A 16,493-nucleotide genomic window follows, 5' to 3' on the forward strand; every position below is an offset into this window, starting at 1 on the left:
AATCTTGAACACTGCTGACGTCCTTACAAAAGGCACGAGGAAGATAATGCATAAGATGGAGTTGATGGAAGCAGAGATTCGTGAACTTCGGGCGGCAAATGAGGCACTTAGCAAACGCCGGAGGGCTAAAGAAAACAAGTCTAAGGAAAGGAGGGTCGCTTTCTATACAGGAAGCTCAAGAATTAGGGGATCAAATGGAGGTTGAGGTACAAATGAACCTAATGAATATCTCTCGCTTTTTAGGTCAGATAAATAACGTCATATCTGAGAAGGCGTCCAACGCCTATCTTGCGCAGCGAGGCTTCACCATAGGCCTGGCAGAATGTATCTATAAAAATCAATCACAAGGGAACCGAATCTACCCCGGGCCTATGGCTTCGACTGTGGAAGCCATCATTGGAGCTGTCTTCAATGATAGCGGTGAAAATCTTACGGCTGTTGAAGGCGTTATGGAGGCATTGGGCATCTCTTGGCCTGAGTGATTACCCCATCACAGGTAATGTTTCTTTTGCCCCTCCTTGTAAAAATCAAGTTCGGGGCGACTGCTTGTGTTAATGAGACTTGAAATTCTAGTTACTCTCTGTAAGGGCTTACAGATGCTTCTCTGTTGGGGCTGGTTGATGGGACTACAAAGACACGGCAGTCGTATTTCAAAGCAAGGTAATGTGTGATTGATCTTGATCTTGCTTTGAAATGGCTTTTCGCGCTTTATAGTGCCGCCCACTTGCCCTGACAGAGCAGCTTCTATACGCCCTTACAAGGAGGAAGTGGGCTCCTTCAAGCTACAACACCATGTCTGATCATCTTTGGCGTGAAACAAAACGAAGGCCATTCGCTGATACCGACCTAGGTCGTTGTTACGACAGTATAGCTGGCAACTTGGCAGAGTAATCTTATCAACTGAAGATTATGATAATTTCCTGGCTTCAACGTTTCGTGTTTCATCAACTGAAGACAGACATTCCTTAGGTAGTTGCATAAAATTCTTGTTTTCAATTTGGTCTTAGTAGACTCACTGATGTTGACTTTGGAAAGCGCTCAAAATTCATGAGAACTCATCATTGGTAGATAAAATGACCAAATCATAAAACCAAATATCCTATTGTCGTGCAACCTAAAGCTATCACTTGTGCCAAATATGCAAATGCAGCAAGCATCGCAAAATAGCAGTAGATTCCACGGAGATCAGCCGGGATAATGGAACATCAACTCATGTGTTCTACCTAGGTAGCTATTGAGTATCGACGAGAATAATCAACATGACGAAGGAAGAAAGGAGGTAACACTGCGATCATTGATAAAGCAAATAACTCACTTCACGTGACGGCCCAGGAATCGATTATTCCGGGCTAATGAGTTCTATTTGGAGAGAACTCACTTAAAAAAAGAGGTATATTGCCTATCAAACGTACATGTGCGTACGCAGCCAATGTAAACTATTTCTGCGGAAATCTCGACACTTGCCCTTTCCGTTGGGTAGTTATTATTATTACTTAATCGGGTTTATTGTCCATACCGAGCCCTAGGGCTATGACAGACCATGATTCATGAACTCGAGGCCAACAACTATTCTACAGTCTCTTGTCCCTATGAATTCCTAAGGCAACACCCCCCTTCTATAATTTTTCTGATCCTTTTCCTCGCCCCAGACCGCCTGTATGCGCAGGGCTTTCGGGCAGAGTGCTCTCCTCGTGTTTTAAAGCAGGGTGGAGCCTGTATATTCGTTCACCTTGTTGGGATCGCTGGCCGAGCTCCTTAGTGAGCCATCTCGGCTTCTGCGTTGTAATGGCTTCTGTTTCGGGCTCTACAGGCAAAGGCCAGAGAGATCTCTCTTGGGCCTCTTCCTGGAGGCTTACTGGCTGCTTGCTTTGCTGCTTGGTCAGCTCTCTCACCTTCTATCCCTGCGTGTCCCGGAACCCATTGGATAGTGGGTGATGACCTTGGGCACATGATCTCTTGGCCATAGCATGTACTTGGATTGCTAATGTTTGACCTGGCCCTGGCTGGATATGCCGCAGCCTGGCAATGGCGGCTTGGGAGTCCAGCAGGATAGTGACTGGTCTCTGATCTCCCATTCTCTCTGCCACCTGGAGTCCTGGAGTGCTTGAACAATTCCAAGAAGCTCTGCGTCAAAGACCTCATGCCCCTTGCCCAATGGGATCTCTTTGGTCTTCCAGGCTCCTCCTGGCTCTTGCCATGCGAGTCCCGCTCCGCACCTGCCATTCTCCAATCTTGACTTGTCTGACCAGACTGCTAGTCCAGGAGACAGAGATTTCGCTGCTGCTAGGGCCTCTGGACCTGGTAGCACTTCTATTCGGCCTGGGAATTGGCTGTTGGATGTCTGTATCGTGCTTTCATAGCCCAGCAGTCCTATGACTAGTTAGTCGAACAAGCAAAGATTAGGTGAGGAGTCGATCGGTGTACGAGGACATGTTCTTGCTCATGGCATTTCCCCGGGTTTCAATCCCATCGCAGGCGGCCTTTCATCAACGGAGCTCATGAATGGCCCGATTTTGAAGTCACCCCTCTTAGCGATCGGGTTATTACATTCAGAAGGTTACATTTGGCCTCTGCATGAATCGGGTCATCAGGCCCCGGAAAGAACACCATATTGATGAGATGCCGATGCTTTTTGCACCTTTATAATGAATGAGCAAAGTGTGAATTCTCTCCACATGAAGTTTCATCGACCATGAGAAAATCATCGGCGGACGATGTTGTCTAGCCTCTCGCATGTTCAATCAAATATGTACAGCCAGCTCCATTAACACTATTCTCAAACCCGGGCAGATTCCGTGGTGATATTATGCTGGAGTCACGTTCCAACCCTCTGGCAGATCCAACGATGCACGATCTTCGTCAAGAATGGATATCCATAGTGGCCAAGTATTTATGCGTTTGTCTTGGTACCGTTATGGGAGGTCCCAAAGTGCATATTCAAAACCGTCTTGTTGTGGATCTCCAGCTTGATCGCAGGGACATCGGAGGTGTTGGGCTTCTCTTTCTTGTCCCCAGGAAATTTCTTGTTGTAATCGTCTACCGCCTCGGCAGCAGCTGTGACAAAGCCCTTCAAATCGGCGTTTTCTCTCATTTTTTTCTCATCGAATACATCCGTCAAGTCGAAAATACCCCCCACGATGCTGGCAAAGTTGGCGGTGAACAGCCCAACTGTGATTTTGGTTACACTCGTGAAGATAGTGAGAAGCACCGCCCAACCATTTACCGTCTTTGGAGTCACTTTAATGCCAGTGACATAATTAATCTTGCTAACTGGAAAGATATCCGGTTGGTCGTCTTGGGATGTTTTGATCAAGGTCCTTCCGCTGGCATGCCACGTATATTTGTAGGCAGACAATGCGGACTTCTGCTCCACCATGGAGCGGACGAGCTCAAAATGCTTTTGACCCACGAGGTTGTCTGGATCGATGGTAACAAACCGATTGTATAAGCCCGGGTCATTGCCGTTGGTGCCGTACAATTGTTTGGGGAAGAGGGTGAGAGTGCGGTTTGTGACGTCGGCAGGTCCATCCTCACTGAACCAGTCATAGCCTGCGGTTCTATTGCGCTCGCCATATTCCGGAAGCAATCTGTTGGTAGTTCTCACGGTAATGAACTTGTTGGTGTCGTTGGTGGTCGTTTTGAGAAACAGGCCCACCCAGTGAAGGCAAGCAAAATGTCCCGAGCCCTTGATCGTAATGGCCGGGTTGTCCATTTTCGGACATCGGACAGCCACAAAACGATCGAATTGCCCTTTCGCCTCGTCTTCAAAGGCAACCCATGATTTGAACCATAGATCATGCATGGTACTTGACGGATCTTCCCACTTGCATGATTTCCAGATGACATCGGTGTCTTCGTCGGAACACTTCTTCCAGTTCGGCTTCGAGTTCACCAGCACCGGAGTCTCGCCTCCAATGGCGATTTCAAAATCGGCATGGTTAGAATGAATGTGAAACAGCCAGTAGTCCTCGTTTTCTGCGACAAAGCGTTCCGACTTGTCCCCGACCTGTTGGCAGAGAGCTACTTGCGTCGAGTCACCGTCACAGTACCTCAGGTTCTTGTTGTAAAGAGGAATGTCGGTGCCGTCTTTACTTTTAAGATCCACGTCCATGATGTAATCAACTGTCCAACCTGCACTCGCTGGGGCTATCTCCTTGGAATTCGCAGAGCCTTCCATTGTGCTTACGGGCTCAATGATATAGAGGTGACGGGATCGAATCAGCACAGATCTGGTAGCAAAGAAAAAAACAAGGTTATTCGGGGGGTTGAAGAAAGTGAAAGCAAAGGCTGACACTGGGGGTATTTATCATTACGCCCTGATGTGATGTGCGTCTCTGTGACGTGGCGCTGCATTGCAGAAGAACTAATGCAGAGGCATTCGCATTCGGATATTCTAACTAGTTAACCAGATGTTTATCATTTGTAAAGGGCGGACCTGTGAATTGCCTTTGAGTTAGTTTTGCCTGTTTAGGTTTAACCCCCAATACGCCGTCACGTAATCTTCCCCTTGGTTGCCCCGACATAAAAGAACCGGCTCCCCCTCTGTTGCCTACTGTTCACTTTCATTCTTTCATCTTCACTCTCGAATGCGAGCATGCTACGCCCATGACCCGGTATTTCCATCCCTGACTTCCCGGCTCGCGACACAAGAATTATAGCGCATGCTACCTAGAACCCATCTCGAATCGAGGACGTGCCGTTCAGAGCTGTAGTATTGTGTGTGGGCGCGAGTTTGCCGTTGTAATTGGCGATCGGACGTGAGGAGAGTTTGTCATGCTTGGGCTTACATATGTAGAATGGACGATTATCGATCGGCACAAAATCCACAGCTGAAAAAAGGCTCGTGCTCCTCTTCCACATTAGCGACCAAACCTACGAATGGATGCTTTCCAGTCGCATGACTTCTTCTGTGGATAACCGTCATCAATCCTCGTTATATGTTCCTAACGCGCTCGCCAGGGTAAACATCGCTTCATGCAAACAAGCGGGGTGATGTGTTCAGCCAGCCACGCAGTGGAGCCGGGCAATCCTTTTATAGGGCCCGATCAAAATCGATGGTCCACCGAGGGCTAACCAGTAAAGATAGTGTTGCCGCGACCAAGGGTAAGACCTATACAGGCGTTAACCTAGATATCCTGCTCAGCTACCTAGAATTAGATCAACATCAAGATATGCGGCAAATTGTGTACCGTAAGGCGGCCACCTAATACAGAGTTTATCATTACCCACCAAAGCATTCCATGGTAGATGGTGAGATTGGCGAAGTTGGCAAACTAGCTTGAGAGGATAATCATTTTCAGCTGAGGGAATAGCGGGGTCAGAGTACCACTAGGTACTATGTAGCCACTCTCATCCCTTAGGACGCAGGATACTTTCTAATGAGATAGCTGGAGCTATTTAAATCGAAGGCGGGTTCTTTGATCTGCCTCGACACGTCAGTCGTAAAGAAAAGTGCATCATAGATCAGCTGATACAACCCGTGACTAAATGCGACTATAAGTACGGCCATTTTACCTCGTCTTTGTTCATCCATAGGCTATTTTACCTTCTATCCCCGAAGACCTTGAATTATATATCATACTGTTTCCTCCACTTTTTCACTACCGCCATGGCTACCGAAGCTGTGTTCAACTCTGCCAAAGATGCATGGCATGACGCCACAGAAAAAGCCGTCACCACAAAGGAGAACGCGAAAGAAAGGTACAATGAAGAGAAGGAATACGGAACAACAACTGAGAGTTTTGGCGAATGGATTAAAACAAACGTAAGTACCTAGAAAGATCCCATGACGATTCGATATGTGACTAATGGACAGCCTTTTAAGACCCTGTATTCTTCTCTGCTTACGAGGAGTATAAGTCCAAACAAGACGCATTCATCGTGGCTTTTAAAGGACATGACACCAAAAGAGCAGATGACTGGCTGTCAAAGTATAATACGATATGGTCCCACAAGCATCTTGGCAAGGGAGAATAAAAGGGATCATATACCATCATTATCACCGACAAGGAAGTGGAGCAGTTTGAGCAGACTATGCTGGCATTGGAAGCAGCGAGAAAGAAGGCCGTTGAGCCCTGAGCCCTTGGGGAAGCGCATAGGGTCGCATCAGTAGCAACGATCGGCGAAAATAGATCGTCCGCTGTCAGGTGATTTCAGGTGGGCAAGAGCTCTGACTTATCCATTGTTGCCTGGGACCCGTCTGGATGGGGGCACCAGACAATGAAACTATTCCTCCAATGAACTACTCTTCCCAGTACACAACATTGGAGCACTCTGAAGTCATATAAAACGTGTATTTTACTCGATTACAGTAATCATAGCCTTTTCAAGGACGGGTAAACAGTTGCGAGTTCTTCTGCACATAGTCACGGGGGTCCAGTTATGTCATCTATGATGAGGAAATGCAGCTGAAGTCTTGAAGAGAAGAAATGCGGGAGGCGCGAAGGCTGCAAAAAATGGTTAAGGCTAGAAGATCATTGACGGACTCAGAGTCGAGCTTGCGGGGCACGGACTAGGGCTTAGGCTGCGGCATAACCGCAGGTCCCCATGGGTACTTGCAACCGTGGCCTTTGCGGGCGCCATGGGCATACAAAAATAATAAACCTGCCAAGACTCATGACCTGGCCAGCGCTGTATAGATTATGCAGTTTTTGAAGTATTTTTGGAGTATCCAGCTTGTAACCAATTACAATAAGCTGGTTTCCGGGGAATAGATTTAGAAGCGTTTTCTTCGTTCAACTAATTTTCGCTTGAAATACAGTTTCTTTGATCTTTTCGGCGAAAAAGAGCAATTATTATAATTACGGTCTATCAATCTCAAATTCATCTGGCAATTTTGGCTTCCGAATCCTCCCCGATCGCCCCTGCGTGCACTCTTTAGTTGGCATTTCAGGCAGCGGCAGGCCATTATCACTATCCTCTAGAAGCTCAACGGCACTACGAGGCCGCTTGCGTTGCGTGTGCTTGCCCTGGGTTGCGATCTGTGTGGGAGTCAACGCGTGCTCTTTATCTGATTCATCATCTGAATCATCAGATTAGTGGTCATACAGTGGTGATTTAAGACTACTATGCGGGTTTTGCCTTCACTGGCTCGATAGTCGCACCCCACAACGCTGGAGCTATGAATATAGCATGAACTGTATCACGATGGCGGAATGTGAACCGTTGGAAAGACAGTAATACTGCAGATGAAAACCTTCCTATGCCTGACAGACGATGATACACGATATCGGGGATAATGCTATTCTATTTTACACGGCAGCTTTCCCGCGAGACCGAACAACTCAAGGCGGCAAGCGAGTGCGAGGATCTTCAACAGATCCAAGAGCTATCGCAGAGCGACAAGTTATAGCAAGATGATCCTATTTCCGCCCTTTCTTTAGCACAGAGAAACGGTCATTTTGATGTTGCCTGACATCTGCTTAGCCGTGGGGTTCCTATTCAAGTATTCCATGTTGAAGGTCCCATTAGGTCCAAGGATTATCTGTTCTAAGACGTCTTCCTAAAGCACGGCTTTGATATTGATACGCCTGTCAACTGAAATAATCCTCCTCTACTCATGTAAGAAATCCCCGTCTTTTGCTTAGAACCTACTTGTTAACGCTTTGCAGACGAACGTTTGACGATGAGAGACTTTGCAATTGGTTTCTCGATCGTGGCGCAGATCCAAACGCGAGATGTGTCCTAGATCTCACACCTTTATCCGTTGCAGTCCAAGAGGCCTCTTTTGTTATCATCAAACTGCTCTTTGATAAGGGGGAATCAATCGAACATGGACAGCTATTACACTATGCTGTAAGCAGGGATCAGCCGGATCACCTTGAAGTCCTACAGTTCATCCCAAACAAGAATTCCGATGCCAACCACGTTATATACGAGAATTGTTTCCAGAGTTATCAGCTCCAGGAGGCGTTCGGAATCGGTACTCCTCTCCACGAAGCTGCTGAGATGGGCAAGCTCAATGTAATGAGCGCTCTTCTCGCTAACGGCGCTGATCGAGCAGTGAAGGATCCAAGAGGGGAGACTGCCCTTAACATGGCAGAGCGTAACAATAGCGCTGTGGTGATGGAGTGACCTTTGCAGATAGGGCTAACGTTTGAAGGGTGGCAGATTATTGCATCGGGGTTACTTCTTGGCTATGTTTCATCCCGATTTGTAACGTTCTGGCCCTGAGAAAAGAAATGTGTTATGGAATGAATTTTATGGATGTTTGGAGCATCTAGAAAGAAAACCCTTTTGTGGTACAGTCAATCAGCTGGCAATCGAGTTTCCGATAAACTTCACGAAGACTGTCCGAAGGAAAACTGAGGGATCTTAATTGTAGTCACAGTCCAAGTCTTGCCCCCATCGCTGGTCGTCATATCCCCAGTGACACCTTCACCCTTTGCCACAGTGTTGATGTAGTCGGGGTCGGCGGTATCCAAGATAATCTTGGTGTCGGTCCACGCTATAGATGCATTAGCCCCGCTCTTAACGAATAAAGTTGAATTGTTATGTTGTAGACCTACAGTGAGCACCGACAGTTCCACAGTTGTCTTCAGCGCACTCCACAGAACTACCCCAGCCCTGGGCTTTGCCGTCACTAGTGGAGAGTGTCGATACGGTTTTGCCGTTAACCAAAACAGTCTGAGTGTAGTTCCCGCTGTTGTCATCGAATTTGTCTGCAGTGATGGTTAGTCCTCTGAATCAAGTTCTCAAAAACTCGATTATTTACAGTGCATCGTGACCCGGTCACCAGCCGAGGCAGTGGAGGAATCTCCCTGTACAGGCGTCTGTGTATTGGCTACAGAGATCATTAGATCAGTGTCCCTACCATCACGAGTAGAAGTATGAATGTTGAAAAACTAACCTCCAGTACTCAGCAGTGTATAAGCATAGATATTCCAATCATCAGATTGCCAGTTGTCGGCGATGGACTGGACCAAATCGCCGTTCGAGGTACCAATACCAACCCAAAGGGAGGCATCTCCAGAAGATCCTCTAGGTGCCTTGGGAAGGACGAGAGTAGAAATTGCCTCCCGGATGAAAGAGTCGTCAGAAACAGGTCCAGTGCTGAAAGCAGGGCCCATGGCAGCGTTCGTAGACCCGACGGCTATGGCAGCCACAACTGGAAGGACCTGAGCAAGAGAGGACATGGTGCTGGAATGAAGAAGTAGCTATGGATCGGTTTAAATTGCGATTGGATGTGCAGAGAAGCTGTCAAATTCGTCCAGACTGAGCTGGAAAGCACTTTATATACCCCATCAGAGGCTCAATTCATTATTGGAGTCTGCTACCCCTTATTGATGAGATAAAGAATATAATCCTTAAAACACAATGGTATGATCTATATGGAATTTTGATCGGAGGGCCGTAGTAGCAATTTGAAACAGCGGCGTAATATATCTACAACACACTAGCCCCTTAACCGTTTCTTGGGAAATGCGTGATTTTTTGTACTATAAATCTGCTAAACAACCTTAATATATATAACCGTCCCATACGCCTAGGTCTCCGGGGTCGCGCTATAACTCTAGTCCACCAGCCCAGGTCAGGACACCCCAACTACCACCAAAACTTCTCTATAAATACTCGTTTATCAACAACAATACCTAATATCAAATTGATTATTGAGCAGATTTAGTATGCTTTCAGGGTGTCAATTTCAACGTGAAGAGAATCAGAAATACCTTCCATTCAGGAGATACATTTTGGAGTGTCGAACCACACACCGGCGGTTTATAGGTGTAGGGCCAGTATCGAATCACGGCTGTTGTATATCTTTGTTTGTATTATCGTCTTTTATTCTTCCAAAGTTTCTTCTTCCTATCCTACCAAGAGCTCCATGAGTACAGGACCGTCCTGTGCAACAACCTCTCATATCCAATAGCGTTCCAACATACCCTTTACGGTCAGCGGCTGGATGACCGGAAAACGCTCGTCAACGTCCCGGCCCTGCGTACACATGAGCTCCCGTCAGCAGTGTAGAACCCAATTATTGACATGAACCACTGAAACGCTTTCTTCGAAAAGTTATTATAGAGGGCTTGGTGACCTGGCAATTCAATGATCTCGAACCGTTTCAGTTTATCAACACTGGTGTAGTGTACATCGAAATTCGCTCCTGGGAGCTATTAGCACGAAGCCGTAAATGATATGAGGGAGAGATATTCTGCAGGCCTTTAACCCTCTCAGCCAACGCGAAGTCATTCCATGTCAATTCTTCTCCGATGGCCTGACTTTCCTCCGGCCATTCGTCCAAAGACAATATGACAAGTACGTATTTTGCGAGGTCAAATGTATTAATGAAAGTAACTGGAATGTTCCCATCGCCAGGAATGCCCGCAACATTGTTGGCGAGATCAACCACGAACACGTTGGGCTTGAGATAGGAGACCATCTCAAACGGGCTGAAGTAGTCTAGAAAAATGCTGTTGACGAAGACAGTCCATTGTAAACTGGATTCACGGAGAATCTCAATGGCTTCGAAATGATCTTTCAGTTGAGGGAGGAGTTTGACGCTCCTGTGTGGTGTCAGTATTGATTGCTACGTCTCTTTTATGGCGGTTGGGTACTCACTCTTTAGAGTAACTGATAGCGAATTCACTCGGAATGAATTTGTTGATTTACTTTGACTTTGTAGCAGCCTCAATTAAATTCAGTTGGCTGCTCGAGAGGGAGCTGTCGTTAACTTCGAAAGCGCAAATGATTGTGTCGATATCGTTTGCTTCCAGAATGGAGACTAATTGGGCAATGTCGGAGTAGTCAACTGCGAGAACATGATCTTGACTCGACCACTGCGATAGGATTAGTCTGAGTGACTATAACATTTTTTTGAACACTAGCCTTCCGTGACAGAACAAACGTCTTATGCTCCGGCGAACCACTCAGTACTCCGAAAATGGTGCGGCCGACGGCCCCCCGTCCCTCCTGCGATCGCAACATTAACCATAATGAAAACAGAAAGCTCCTCTTGAGGTTCCTTGAGCTAAAAATCCAATAATGCGAGCAAATAATTACTGGTAGCTGTTGAGGAATGGAGCGATATATATTTTGGAAGCGGAGATAAGCCCTAACTTCGTGTTCTTGTCAGCTAAATCAAGACCAGAGATTCGACTTTTCGAGCAAGAGATTATTAACTTCGTCTCTATACTTTCTTCATAGAACATCGGATATATTTTGGGTTTCAGCGGTGCTATCGGATTGTTAGTCTCATAGAGCTGTTTCTACTAGGAATATTGAACGTACCGTTCTAGGACATTCCCCAGTTCGGCCAGAAGAAAATCCAGCCTTTCACATCTGCTCTCTGGCATCTGGGACAGGTCTCAAGGCATCTGCTAGCCGAGGTGCCTTTTGCAGGAGCCTCATGTGGGACAAAGAGAATAAGACAGCTGCAAAGGCAAGCCGCATCTTGAAGGAGTAAGGGACTGGAGAGAACTTCCAACTAAAGGTAAATAGACAAATGAGTGCCCAAGTATTGAGGAGAAAATGAGAAAGGTATATCATACGGTTAGGCAGCATTGGAAATGTCAACATGCTGTTGCCTATATGGGCTGTACTATGTCATAAATTGAATTTGCAGTGAGTTTGAATAAATACTACCATCTTATTTTATTGACAGAAATGTGTAATGTAAATCATCTTCGTAAATGCCTACATCAGCAATGGGTCTAGAGTATACTTTCAAACATATCACTTTTGGAATTCTATCATGTGAAAGCTAAAGCCATCTCCTCAAACGCGACGAGATAATCATCGTAGTCGCTATACCACACGCAGACTGTAACGGCAATTAGCATATGTAAGCAATACTCTCTTCGCCATTTCCTTTGCCATCAAGCTATGAAGAATACGTCCCAGCGATCCTCCACTCATTCGGGTGCATCTTGATTAGATTTCACCAAAAATCTTTTTGCCTTTCTTCTTGCCCTTGCTGTTGTCTTTCTTGTTGCCCTTCCTATGACCCTTCTTCCTGCCTGGGTGCCCTTTAGGAGGCCTATAGGGGTGATCGGCAGTCTCCAGAGCATCGTCATTATCCTCATCACTATCCTGCTCGTCCTCTTTAGGAACGTAATTATCATCCTCGGTCACCTGTAATCGAAATGGTTAGTCTAATGCATGTGGTGTCATATCGTAGTATCATACCTGTGTGTCAAAACGTTTCTCGAGTGGGACTTCGATGAGGGAAAGTCCATCACAGTCCGCCTTGCGGAGGAAGCAAGCGTTGTCAAAAATTGTATAGACTCCGTCTTTGATTTTGCCGCAGACCGGAGATGATAGATTAGCGCAGACTCCAGGAGAAGAGTTAGGTTGAATAATGCTTTCTTCAGCAGCAGGCGCCTCTTTTGGTGAAGGGACGGGGAGTGCCAAGGAGAGGGGGAGCAAGAAGGCTGCAAGGATTAGTTGCATCGTGAAGAACTGGAGGTTTGAAATAAAGGAGTAGAGATGTGTGGAAAGTCAGAGGGTAGGTAAGATGATGAAAGATCGTTGTAGAGGGTTTGAATGACTGGAAACATGCTTCCTCAATGGTGCCTATCGGGTTGGTAGCAATATATAAGCGCTCATCTTGTATGCATGACGTGAGTATACGATTGAAACTTTAGGATGGCTCACAATAGTATTTAGTTTCAAGATTATCGAAATTATCAAATAAAATGCGCTGTGTCCATCAAAACGGCCCGTCGTGCACTATAGAGTCCTTATATCATAGTACTCTCCTGCTCATGCCTATAGTAGACAGTCCTATGTACACTCTCTATAGCAGTCTATACTATCATACTACAATTTTCATGGGCATTATCCAAATATGACATCCATATAGTCGCTTCCTTGACAATTTCTTGCTCAAAAGAACAAGAGTTTCCAAATTCCTTCTGATTTGGATCTGCATCTGTTGAACTTCGAGGATAGCAAACGGCAGGGCATACCCCTGAACAATCTGCAGCACTTACCCCATCTTGTGCGGGAAGGCCCAGGGACAGTGGAAGCAAAAGGGTTACAAAGATATTTCTTATGACGAGGATCCGGGGTGTATGCTAATTTAAGACGTTTAAATATTGATCTCGAGGTTTAGGAGATTAGGACACTTGCTTGCCCTAATGCATCGTTGTCAGCCGCTACATCCCCTGCATGGAGTCGCATGTAATGTACTACCAGTAGTGCTATTTCAACCAGTTATATTGATCTCTATATAGGACTTACACTCGTAGATTGAGAGAATTCTTCAAGGAATGCCGGTGGTCTCAGCTGAGCCACTAAACCGTACAAAATACACCGCTCAATCGTGACTGTTCGCTTTTTTGGTGACTGAATTGCGTTTCACCCAGATTGATCGGAATCCGTCTTGGTAATTTTATATGGTGATGGAAGCCGGGCGGCTGAATAAGATTCGACTCCGACTAAATCGGTTAGCCGAGAACACAAGATATGCCTTGAACGATACTCACACAGAGACCAATAGAAGTACTTTAGAATAGGTGGTGCCCAGATTGCGACAGCAATAACCTGACCGAGGTTCCAGTCATTTGGAACAAGCTCAACTTCGGAACCTGAGAGTATCATAGACACGAAGGTCATTACCAGAAGCGCCATATCAATACAGAAGCCCGATGTCGTGGACAACCTCCTCCACCTAGATTTAGTCTTTTTCGACGGGGAAGACAATTCATTCACACAGCGATAGACATCCTGCAACCATTTGAGATCGCTGGTACGAAGATACTGACCGGCCAGTCGACCAACCGGCAGTAAGTCAAGCAGCGCATAACAGAATAGACAGCAAAATATGGAGACGGTTACTGGAAGGAACCAGATTATCTCCTGGTAGTCATATCGATCTGCACACCACACCAGTGGAGAAGGATGGAATCCGCATCTTGATAAGGTATGGTTGTCATGAGCGAATGCGACATTGTCCGGTGATGGTGACCAGTGGCCGACCATGTGGAACGCAGCAATGGATAGGCAAATGGTAATAGAAGAGCAGATGAAGGTGTATAAAGATTTGGCATTGGCCGTCTGGACTAGCTAGAGACCAAAGGTGACAGAGGCAAGAGCCATGTGACAGACTGCTCTAGTCATTGCAATATTCAAGTAGAGTTGATGGAGACTCGCGGCACCATACAGCTCGGGCTTTGCTGACATAGAGAATATGAATGCAAATTGAATGACAATCACAAAAAGCACTGAGCCTCCTGAAACTCAATTAAAAACAACCGGACGACGGAGCGATGGTTCGATAGATAAGACCGCACTCCACTGCAGCAATTCTTGGCCTCCTTTAGATTCATGAGATCCAAAGCCCGTATGGCCAGCCAGAGAAATCCAATCATCATGACCTGCATGTTATAAGATATAACGACCTGTATAACAATCAATCATAACCCCGCAAGGGTCTTGAATAGCAGGGAAACACACCCCGGGGCCTGCTATGTCCGTATTTACATGACTGTTCAGTCCAGCACATGCTGATGACTCAAAACTCACATCCGGATGTGACCTGAGCCGATAGAAGTTGCTCCAGTGCTTTCGGGGCAGCATGCAACCCCCAAGGTCTGGGTTGGTAGAGTTGCAATAATCTTGAATACATCTATCGATAACTCTCCCAAAGGGGTTGTCGACATAAACAACTGCAGCTGAGACTGATGGAGCAGTGGTGTTGCTCCATGAACTGAAGCATCCTAAAAACGTTTTGAAATTTTGGAATGCGTATGTGGGAGTCAAGCATGTAGCGTCACCCATTGCTATTCTTAGTTAGTTTTGACCCAAGACAGCCAAATCTAATGGCAAATATATATCGCCTTGAAGCCATGTTGCAAGGCTGTGATGCTTTGCCTCATGCCTTCTTGGCTTCGGCTGTGATAGGCTCCGGTTCACTTCCAAGCGCTTACCCCTGATGTGCGTCCGTGGCGGAGCGATTGGTCGGTCTGGCTCCCTCGATTGGTTGGGATATCTATGCGATCCCTCGAGAACATCGGTACGTCGGTATAATCCCCGCATCGACGCGGCCCACACAGCCCCTCAGATACGGAGACTTGAGTTTCCTGCACCGGGGATGACCAGAAGTAGTGCTATCAATAAATATATATATTCTTTGGCTACTAGTAAGCGAATTACGTGATTTGCATAACAACAACAATTGGGACTCAATTTCGAATAACTGCCACCTCTATCACGCCCAGCACCGGTACCTATGTCCATTCCTCCAAGCCTCATATGAATCAGTACATGGCTTTATGATATCAGGTACCATTCATTATATGATACGGAAGCGCAGAAACATTGAGGATGGTCCAAACAAGGGTATGGGGTCTATTTATGCTTGTCACAGGTAGCACACTCCGCATTCCCCGCCAATATAGAATGTACATGGGCTAGGGAGCGACACGTACGAGATTAAATATTCTTTGGTCTATTTACAATCATGTTACAATATACAAAATCAAGCCAATTGTGCCTCAATCACGCTCTCTGTAACACCTGGGTAGGAATATATATTGACCACCTTCGACTCAACCTTCTTTAAGATCTCCCTCCAATTGGCCTCGGTCCTTTCCCGCACCGCAAAATGCGCCAGCATCATCATGTCCATACTTGTCGCCGCCAATGTCGGCTTCTCCTCACTGACCACAATTTCATTCAGCAACACCGGAGAATATCCCTTCTTGAGCGCAGGCACCAAGCTCTGCAAATTCATGATGCCCTCCTCATCACTCCAGTCGTGCAAAATGGAGTGCAGATAGTACGCGTGTGCACCACGGACCGTCTGCGACGTGAAGAAGTCGTGTGCTTGTACTTTGAAGGGTAGCTCTTTGTCACTGTTCTCTGCTACCACACCGGCGATGACGGCCTTGGAGGATGAGTCTACCGGGACATGCGGAACAATAAGCGGCGGCGTAAGCTGCAAGGTCGTGACCTCTTCGTCTACAAGTATGACATCGCTGACGGAGGGATCGAACTCTCTATACAGATTTACCATGAACACAGCTTATTTCATCGAACAGGTCCTTAGCGTTATTGCGAGGCGCTGGTATCATACTCGGTGATTCTTGGTCTATGTCGACACACAGCAGCTGTGATTGCAGAACATGGCATGGAAGGAACAATTATGACAGTCAGATGGCAGATTATAGCATTCCGCATGCTCCCGTCATGCTCTTGAAGCATCAAAAAGCTAACCTCCAACCCATCTTTCAAAATTGGTCCGTGCAAATCTCGACTAACATACTCATAACATATCCTTAACAAGAATTCAAGGCGCCTTTAGTTTCCCAAACATCCCTATCGCAGTCCTCATCAGCAACCTCCTCGACCCAAATCCCCCCGGCACCCGCGCCATCTACGCCATGTCCATCATCCAAATTATCTTCGCCATGGTATCCGTCTTTGTTGTATTTCTGCAATACTCGCCGACAGAGAGATTGTGGAATGCCTCTCTTCCCGGTACATGTTGGACCCGCCCGTTTCCAACAACTACTTGTACTGGGTTAGTGCGTATACGACAATGACGGATGCCG

The 16,493-nt window shown here is 46.5% G+C and overlaps 6 protein-coding genes across 6 annotated transcripts; 1 reads left to right on the top strand and 5 right to left on the bottom strand.

The window, feature by feature from the left end:
- Positions 1 to 2,890: 2,890 nt before the first annotated feature.
- On the bottom strand, positions 2,891 to 4,177 carry ACHE_60537A (uncharacterized protein; the record flags this gene model as incomplete). Its single annotated transcript, XM_043281722.1, has 1 exon — positions 2,891 to 4,177. One exon carries the CDS (start codon positions 4,175 to 4,177, stop codon positions 2,891 to 2,893), a length of 1,287 nt encoding a protein of 428 aa, XP_043139173.1.
- Positions 4,178 to 5,608: 1,431 nt separating this feature from the next.
- On the top strand, positions 5,609 to 6,112 carry ACHE_60538S (uncharacterized protein; the record flags this gene model as incomplete). The annotated part of the gene is made up of 2 exons (XM_043281723.1): positions 5,609 to 5,764; positions 5,825 to 6,112. 2 exons carry the CDS (start codon positions 5,609 to 5,611, stop codon positions 6,110 to 6,112), a joined length of 444 nt encoding a protein of 147 aa, XP_043139174.1.
- Positions 6,113 to 8,279: 2,167 nt separating this feature from the next.
- Positions 8,280 to 9,134, bottom strand: ACHE_60539A (uncharacterized protein; the record flags this gene model as incomplete). The annotated part of the gene is made up of 4 exons (XM_043281724.1): positions 8,280 to 8,446; positions 8,508 to 8,660; positions 8,714 to 8,782; positions 8,849 to 9,134. The coding sequence occupies 4 exons, from the start codon at positions 9,132 to 9,134 to the stop codon at positions 8,280 to 8,282; spliced, it is 675 nt and encodes a 224-aa protein (XP_043139175.1).
- A 926-nt stretch (positions 9,135 to 10,060) lies between these two features.
- Positions 10,061 to 10,923, bottom strand: ACHE_60540A (uncharacterized protein; the record flags this gene model as incomplete). Its single annotated transcript, XM_043281725.1, has 3 exons — positions 10,061 to 10,502; positions 10,609 to 10,775; positions 10,825 to 10,923. 3 exons carry the CDS (start codon positions 10,921 to 10,923, stop codon positions 10,061 to 10,063), a joined length of 708 nt encoding a protein of 235 aa, XP_043139176.1.
- A 945-nt stretch (positions 10,924 to 11,868) lies between these two features.
- ACHE_60541A (uncharacterized protein) lies at positions 11,869 to 12,387 on the bottom strand (the record flags this gene model as incomplete). Its single annotated transcript, XM_043281726.1, has 2 exons — positions 11,869 to 12,069; positions 12,124 to 12,387. The coding sequence occupies 2 exons, from the start codon at positions 12,385 to 12,387 to the stop codon at positions 11,869 to 11,871; spliced, it is 465 nt and encodes a 154-aa protein (XP_043139177.1).
- Positions 12,388 to 15,418: 3,031 nt separating this feature from the next.
- On the bottom strand, positions 15,419 to 15,955 carry ACHE_60542A (uncharacterized protein; the record flags this gene model as incomplete). Its single annotated transcript, XM_043281727.1, has 1 exon — positions 15,419 to 15,955. The coding sequence occupies one exon, from the start codon at positions 15,953 to 15,955 to the stop codon at positions 15,419 to 15,421; it is 537 nt and encodes a 178-aa protein (XP_043139178.1).
- Positions 15,956 to 16,493: the final 538 nt, after the last annotated feature.

This window comes from Aspergillus chevalieri, chromosome 6 (assembly GCF_016861735.1).
Source record: "Aspergillus chevalieri M1 DNA, chromosome 6, nearly complete sequence".
Lineage (NCBI taxonomy): Eukaryota > Fungi > Ascomycota > Eurotiomycetes > Eurotiales > Aspergillaceae > Aspergillus > Aspergillus chevalieri.